Raw genomic sequence first — 8,250 nt, 5'->3', positions numbered from 1 at the left:
AAATAAGAGGTAACTTATCTACAGTGGACCAACATCACATTTCAAAACAGTGCGTTTATCTCCTAAATATTCAATGGCTTTCTAACGATGACATCACAATGATGACATGTGCATAAAGTTTCAGCAAAATCAGCAGTTTGTAACCGTTTCTAAAAGTGTCAAAATGACCATTTCGGGATAAATGCAATGTTTTTATACTTACCTGACGCTACACAGTGCTGTAGCTTCCCTACCTTTACAAACAGACAGTACTGGAACAGAGACAGTTGAAACAGACTGTACAGCCCGTGCCCCGATGCCCGGGACGTATCCACCTTAGCCTGTACCCTCCTTACAGTCTTCTCTGTATGGTGGCAGGCGCAGCGCGGACAGTGGTGTCAAAAAGGTTCGGTTTGTTTGTTGTTTTACACTGCACTCAGCAATATTCCAGCTATATGACGGAGGTCTGTAAATTATCGAGTCTGGACAAAAATCCAGTGATTGATATCATGAGCATCGATCCAGGCAATTGGGATCGATGACATGCTTCAAACAAGTCAGCGAGCCTGACCACCCGATCCCGTTAGTCGCCTCCTACGATAAGCATAATCGCCTTTTACAGCAAGCATGGGTTGCTGAAGACCTGCGCTACCCCTGATTTTCACTGTACTGTGCATAGACTCGTTAGTCCAGCCAAAATATATATGCAGAGAGGATGCAGTCTACTGTGAGAAACAAAACCATCAACCACATAGGAACCCTGTAAGGAGCTTGGTTTTGCATTGAATACCCACTGGCCTAAGAATTCCAAACAGGAGGAAGTCTCCACTGAAAGTGCCAGTCCTGAAGAAGAACCGGAGGAAGCAACAATGAGCTGCTGTAAACTGTGTAAATAAACAGAAATTGGCAGAAATATACTGCAAGGAAGGGGAATATATGTCAGAGAAAGGATATACAGGATGAACACAACCAAAAACTTCCAGAAAACCAAGAAAATCTGAGGTATGATTCTGTTCACAAACAGCATGGTCCAAGATGAACTCCAAGATGAACTCCAAGATGAAATACTTTTGATAGTTTATTACAGTCTCGAATGGTCAGTTTATGACGTACATTAATTGGTGAAATTAAAAACAAGTCCATCCTCACAATATTCACACTGAAGACCTCGGTCAAACATTCCATGGATCATCTGTTGGACTGAACACATTTCCTTAAATGATCTTGTAACACTTGTTTGTCCAAATTTCTCCCTGAAAATATAAGACCATGTTAAGCTAGAGGTTTTAGTGCTGCTTCTTACATACATCTGTCTCATTCAGCTGGTCAAAGATCATCAACTTAACTTAAGATTACATATGTGTCTGGGAGACATGAAACACTTATGGTCAGGAGGGAACTGAGATTCCAAGCTGGCTGTTACTGGACATATCTGGGCCAAGGATGCTGGTTCCCATCCGACCTTTTGGAATACTTTATCAATATACATACAATACATCATAAAACAAGTTTCAAAATCAAAAGATAGCAAAGAAACTCAACTTTATTTTATCTTTTCAAGTTTTACGGTTTGACATAAAGTTTATATCTAAAGTTGTCAAACGATGCTCAATAGTTTTAAGTAAGTGTAACTAAAATTATATACTGTAAATCTTGAAATTAATGCGTCTCTAAATTAATACGACTGCTAACCCCTAGCCAAAAATGCGAATCAAAATCCGTCTTATTGGTGATAGTCATTTTGGATACATAAATGCGAAGTTTCATTAATGTGAACAAAGACCACTCAGATTTTTCGCATTTAATTCATGCTCGTGTTAATTTCAAGATTTACAGTATATCATTTGTTAATCTGGTTGAGTGTAACGCTACACTCAGCAATATTCTAGATGTATCACTGGAGCCTGTAAATAATTGAGTCTGGACCAGACAAACTAGTGATTGATATTATGAGCAACATCCTGTACAGAAACATCAAGGTGTATCAAATATCCACAACAATATAATGGTGAGTCCCTTATTATATCTATTCGGAACTGGCTGTTTAAATTTATTTTTCAAGAAATCCTGCTCTGAATGTGAACATGGAAAAGCCTCAACGCCAATGATTAGATAAGATGATTAGAAAGTTCACATGATACAACACTGATGGAAGAGTTATCAGATCGTTATGCAGAGATGTATTGTTTGGAGTAAAAGATCTTATTTTAATGAGATTGGTACATATGTTCATTCTGAAAGGCCTACCTATAAACACAACCCTGCTGGTGCGAGACTCTCCCTCCTCCCACGGCGTTGTGACCTGCGAGTCATACAACTGATGCACCGCCTGCAGTACAAGTCTCCGCGGATTGCCTTGTATCGATACAACACCCTGAAATAAAAGGAGGAACATGTACAGCAGACCACAAAATCCTACTTTCAAACACAGTTGGGGTGATGGTCAAAATGAAAACAAAACTTAAAACCATGATATTTATTTCAAAGCATTTTAACACAAATGGTAAAATGATTAAGTGGTTTTGGTATGACAAGTAAAAGTCGTTCTTTTCATCCTGTACTGGATCACCTTGGAAGGGTTTTTGATTTCTGAAATCAGCTTACAGACCCAGCTGGAAGAAAAAACAGTTTTCTCAAAAAAAAACCTTCATTTTATTCAACATTTGTGTAATTTTGTTCACGTGGATAAGTAAACCAAGTATTCCAACAAGAAGTCTCAGAATGCGAGAGAAAATGTTCCCCACAGGAGATGCAGGAGGCAACTGACAGGCTCTTTTCACCCCTCTATAGTGGGAACTGCCTTTTGTAGGAAATGCTTATTAAAACAAAAATTTGATGCTGCGTATGTCTGACAAATGCACGACAGTACATGTACCTGGAAAGATAAATGTATTCATCAACACACCAGGGGTTTGCGATAATATGATGCTAATGTATACTACTCAAAAGAAGTAAAGGACCACCTGATTCATTCATATCATTCTGCAGATTAACAATAGTAATATCAACGAATTGGATGATCCTTAACTTCTTGTGAGTAGTTGATATCATAAGCTTCATCCTGTATACATATCCTTGTGTTATGGGATTTGGGATGCTTAAACATTCGTAGTTTTCTCGCTAATCACAAGAACAACTGTAAAACATCTCACTCACTTATCACAGACAACTTTATCTTCAAACAAGCCATCATCTGAGTAGTTACAATTGTCTTTGTGACTCCGAAACCCTCGTTATAGCACGAGTAATCAGGATGAACATGGCCATCTGAGACTGTATGATGTCCGAAGTCATATACCATCAGTTTCCTCTCACCTTCAGACGGAGTATTTCCGTCACGTCTCCCTCCGACGTCTTCACCAGCCTCTCCCACAAAAGGTCCTGCAGGAAGTCTTCCAGCGCTGACTGTGACAGCTCCCTCTCCACCTCTACTGTAACTGTCCGCACACTCTGAAACAACACCAACAACATCATGCAGTACTGACTACCATGACCATCACAGCACTATCAGGGGCAGGAAGACGAGTGACGATTCATGAATATTCAACAAAACAAGGAAGTCCAAGTATATTACTTATAATGTATATTCTAACTTATCTTAACAAATGTTATTTGGGGGATTACGAGTTCTTATTTATATTCAAATTCTAGTACTTTGTTGGTTGAGTCACATCCGGGCTTCAAACCCACACTATTAGAGTGAGCAGCCCATGAAGATCCCCAGTAGAGTAGGTCTTCAGCAACCCATGCAAGAGGGGACTATGCTTGTCTTTAGAGGCAACTAACGGGACTTGGTTGATTAATGTCATCGTATCCCAGCTGCGTGGATGCAATCGATTCTCATGATGTCAATCACTGGATTGTCTAGTCCAGACTCTATTACTTATAGACTGTCAACATATGGCTCGAATATTGCTGACAACAAACAAACAAACAAAAGGCACCTAATCGCCAGCAAACAAAGATTGAGTAGTATGGTATAGCTCACCTTGTCAATATGGTGTTGCTCATCCTTGTGGAAACCTCGGCTCTCAAACAGCTCTTCCATACTGACAACATGACATTCATTGTGAGTTGTCTGACTATGTTTTAATTAAAATATTAAATCTCTATACATTAATAAAAGTAAATATGCAGGTGTGTGTACAGGTATTTATCATAAATCTTGGACTAGCACACATATGTTAATTTCAAATGACAGCCCTCAGACACTCAAGGCTGGGGCACTGTGTATAACAGCACGCAGTGTATTTGCTGAGGTAGATGCTGGAAACATTCATTCTTCACAGGACAAAAATATTTTCAATTAGAAAGTTCATTACATTCGAAATAACAATTAAACACTTGACATTTTTAATACTGACAGTCGGCAATGTTTTAGGATTTTATATATATATATATATATATACATGTACTGTACCTTGCATGACCTTGACCTCCGTATATATATATACATAGGTACATGTACTGTACCTTGCATGACCTTGACCTCCGTATGCATTCACGTCCAGCACGTCATCCAGACTGCACCTACAACAACCCCGCACAATAATATGGTGCTGAAATGAAGGTCGAGGGACCTAGTCTGGTCTAGAATCCCTACCCTCCACAGCCTCCAACAGAGATACAAGCACGGGGTACTGGGACCTTGTTTAGTCTGGAATCCCACCACACCCAACAGAGATACAAGCATGGGGTACTTGGACATAGTCTGGTCTGGAATCCCTACCCTCCACCACCTCCATCAGAGATACAAGCATGGGGTACAGGGACCTAGTCTGGTCTGGAATCCCACCACCCCCAACAGGGATACAAGCATGGGGTATGGGAAACCTTGTCTGGTCTGGAATCCCACCACAACCAACAGAGATACAAGCATGGGGTACTGGGACATAGTCTGGTCTGGAATCCCACCACCCCCAACAGGGATACAAGCATGGGGTACGGGGACCTTGTCTGGTCTGGAATCCCACCACCCCCAACAGGGATACAAGCATGGGGTACGGGGACCTTGTCTGGTCTGGAATCCCACCACCCCCAACAGGGATACAAGCATGGGGTACGGGGACCTTGTCTGGTCTGGAATCCCACCAACCCCAACAGGGATACAAGCATGGGGTACGGGGACCTTGTCTGGTCTGGAATCCCACCACCCCCAACAGGGATACAAGCATGGGGTACGGGGACCTTGTCTGGTCTGGACTCCCACCACAACCAACAGAGATACAAGCATGGGGTACGGGGACCTAGTCTGGTCTGGAATCACGCCACCCCCAACAGAGATACAAGCATGGGGTACAGGGACCTAGTCTGGTCTGGAATCACGCCACCCCCAACAGAGATACAAGCATGGGGTACGGGGACCTTGTCTGGTCTGGACTCCCACCACAACCAACAAAGATACAAGCATGGGGTACGGGGACCTAGTCTGGTCTGGAATCACGCCACCCCCAACAGAGATACAAGCATGGGGTACAGGGACCTAGTCTGGTCTGGAATCACGCCACCCCCAACAGAGATACAAGCATGGGGTACGGGGACCTTGTCTGGTCTGGACTCCCACCACAACCAACAGAGATACAAGCATGGGGTACGGGGACCTAGTCTGGTCTGGAATCACGCCACCCCCAACAGAGATACAAGCATGGGGTACAGGGACCTAGTCTGGTCTGGAATCACGCCACCCCCAACAGAGATACAAGCATGGGGTACGGGGACCTAGTCTGGTCTGGAATCACGCCACCCCCAACAGAGATACAAGCATGGGGTACGGGGACCTAGTCTGGTCTGGAATCACGCCACCCCCAACAGAGATACAAGCATGTGGTACGGGGACCTAGTCTGGTCTGGAATCCCTACCCTCCACCACCTCCAACAGAGATACAAGCATGGGGTACAGGGACCTAAAGTACTCACGGATATGAAAAACAAATGTTTTTTCGATCTCAGATTTTAAATAAATGCAGTGAATATACAAAATATATAAAGATTCAAACAACTCAATTAGTACTAATTGGGCCTTGGCACAAATACAGCGTATCAAAGGTTTTTATGTCTTTTTACATGTAAAAGTGTGTAAAAATATGAACAAAACAGACTATTGTGAAACTGAGCATCACCAGGTGTTAGTAGATCAAGGTGAATGTCCATGACCTATGACACCTTGACAACAGGTGAAAACAGGTGCTTGAAACCCAGGTGCATGTGATTTGTCAGTGGTTAGTGATTTGTGAGTGGCATTGTGGGATAGTGAATCATCGTCAAAATATCAGAACGTAAAAGTAACATATTCCCTTCTCAAACAACAACTTACATGTCATTATTATTATGTACATAAACATAGCTGTTATTTGTATTGTTGTTTTGATAACTTTTTTCCAGGCTAATTTGCATAATGCCTGTTTCTGCCATGTCAATTTGGACTTAGTTTTTTTTTGAATGTTGAAAGTGCTTACAAATTACCTCCTGTAAAGTACATTTTGTATTGAGCACTGAGATAAAACTAGCAAATCCAGACTAGTACATTTCCAGTTGTTTTGTTATATTTACATCTACGTAATGCTTTGTGTCGATTATTAAATCCAGCAAAACAGGTTTTTTTCATTTCTATGAGTACTTTAGTCTGGTCTGGAATCTGTTAGTTTCACATATGATCTTTTGAAATTTGGAAATTGTGTCATTGGATGTGATATATTGGTATTGAGGAACTCGCAGTAAGTCCATCTGAATGGAGTCTCCAGTCCGTGAGACAGCCTCCATTACCAGGCAGGGTCAGAGTCACTATCGTGATGATATAAACACTTACTTGGCTCGCGTTGTTTCCCTCACTTTGGCAAAGCTGTTGATACTCCTGAACAGAAAAACAAGTTTCACTTTTTTTGCAACAAAATGTAGCCTACAGTTCAGGTTACAGTGCAGTATATGATAAATTACGATTAATAAATAGCCAGCACTTGTCAAATTAATGTTGTTTGTTGCTTTTGGGTTTCACGCCGCACTCAGCAATATTCCAGCTATATGATGGCGGTCTGTATAATAAGCGAGTCTGGACCAGACAATCCTGTGATTGACATCATGAGCATGGATCCACGTAAATGAGACCAATGACATGCATCAACCAAGTCAGCGAGCCTGACAACCCAATCCCGTTAGTCGCCTTTTCTGACATGCATGGGTTGCTGAAGGCCTATGCTACCCCAGATCTTCACGGGTCTCAAATTAAGGAATCATATATTCAATCAACACAGGGAATGACTAGATATATGTCACAATACAATATATATCTTGAAAGCAAGATCATGAGGCAAAACACAATACAATACCAGAAAACTCATGAAAGGGAATGGCATAAAAAAACATTCAAAACATAGTTTGTGAACAGGAGTAGATGAAGCTTGGAGAACATGCTGTGATAATAGTACTGTCCACAAAGTAGTGCTACCCATTGATATTTAGTAATTATTACAGCAATGCTGAGATCCTAGATGTCAAGCCTTGCTTTCATTTAGCTACCAGACTTGTATTTCACCTGATTTCCTCTCGCAGACTGTTTATTTCGTCTGGAGATGCAAGGTCTGTCTTGTTCACAAGGATCACGTCTGCCAGGGCTATCTGTCTGAAACAACCAATCAGTACCAGCCTACTATGTGGTTACTATGGAAACTGTTACAAAACATGACTGTGATTAGCTCTAATTCTCATACTTCAAAGCACTACACTGCATACTGAATGATAATTATTATGAAATTTGATATACTGTATTCGAAGTAAGAAGCACCTAGGGTGCTCTCAAAATTAGAAATAGGGGGCTCTTATTGGAATGTTATTTTGGTGAAAAAACAGAGGCGAAAGATCGTAAATTTCATGGTTTATGCTGACAGCCTGAAATGTTTTTATACAACAAATATATTTTTACAGAATTTAATTGCCCATAATTAAAGGTGTATAAAAATATGAGTGAGTATTATACACAAATAAATACATCTTGTGTACATTGCTCAATCTGGAGGGGTGCTAATTGGGATTGTTTGTTCACTAGCCAATATATTAGCAAATATCACTGTGGACACTTATTAGAGCGGGGCGCTTATTACGCCGATTACAGTTTGTGTACAAAAAGAATTCCAGCGACAATAGCACAGGAGTGACTCTGCAATCTTGACTACTGAGAATTTCTTGGGCTGAGAACCTATCCATCACTGAAACACAGGTAGAAATAGTGCCACTGCACTGTAGCTCACCTGGATATGTAATCAACAGTTAGAAATGTCA

At 41.2% G+C, this 8,250-nt stretch overlaps 1 protein-coding gene across 4 annotated transcripts in view; it reads right to left on the bottom strand.

Annotated features, from left to right (window-relative positions):
• Positions 1-1,071: 1,071 nt before the first annotated feature.
• Positions 1,072-8,250, bottom strand: part of LOC139478962 (zinc-regulated GTPase metalloprotein activator 1-like) — a 31,918-nt gene continuing 24,739 nt past the window's right edge. For all 4 annotated transcript variants that reach the window (XM_071261680.1, XM_071261682.1, XM_071261679.1 and 1 more), the window contains exons 9-15: positions 7,508-7,594; positions 6,785-6,829; positions 4,453-4,509; positions 3,968-4,028; positions 3,295-3,429; positions 2,227-2,353; positions 1,072-1,232 (exon numbers count right to left, since the gene is read on the bottom strand). In XM_071261680.1, coding sequence (XP_071117781.1) covers positions 1,168-1,232; positions 2,227-2,353; positions 3,295-3,429; positions 3,968-4,028; positions 4,453-4,509; positions 6,785-6,829; positions 7,508-7,594 — 577 coding nt within the window. In that variant the 3' untranslated portion in view covers positions 1,072-1,167. The remainder of the gene's footprint in view (positions 1,233-2,226; positions 2,354-3,294; positions 3,430-3,967; positions 4,029-4,452; positions 4,510-6,784; positions 6,830-7,507; positions 7,595-8,250) is intronic.

The sequence above is a fragment of the Haliotis cracherodii genome, unplaced genomic scaffold (genome assembly GCF_022045235.1).
Source record: "Haliotis cracherodii isolate W230 unplaced genomic scaffold, xgHalCrac1.p SCAF_4, whole genome shotgun sequence".
NCBI classification, from domain to species: Eukaryota; Metazoa; Mollusca; class Gastropoda; order Lepetellida; family Haliotidae; genus Haliotis; species Haliotis cracherodii.
The sequence above is the reverse complement of the archived record's forward strand: the minus strand, read 5'-3'. Positions and strand labels throughout refer to the sequence as shown.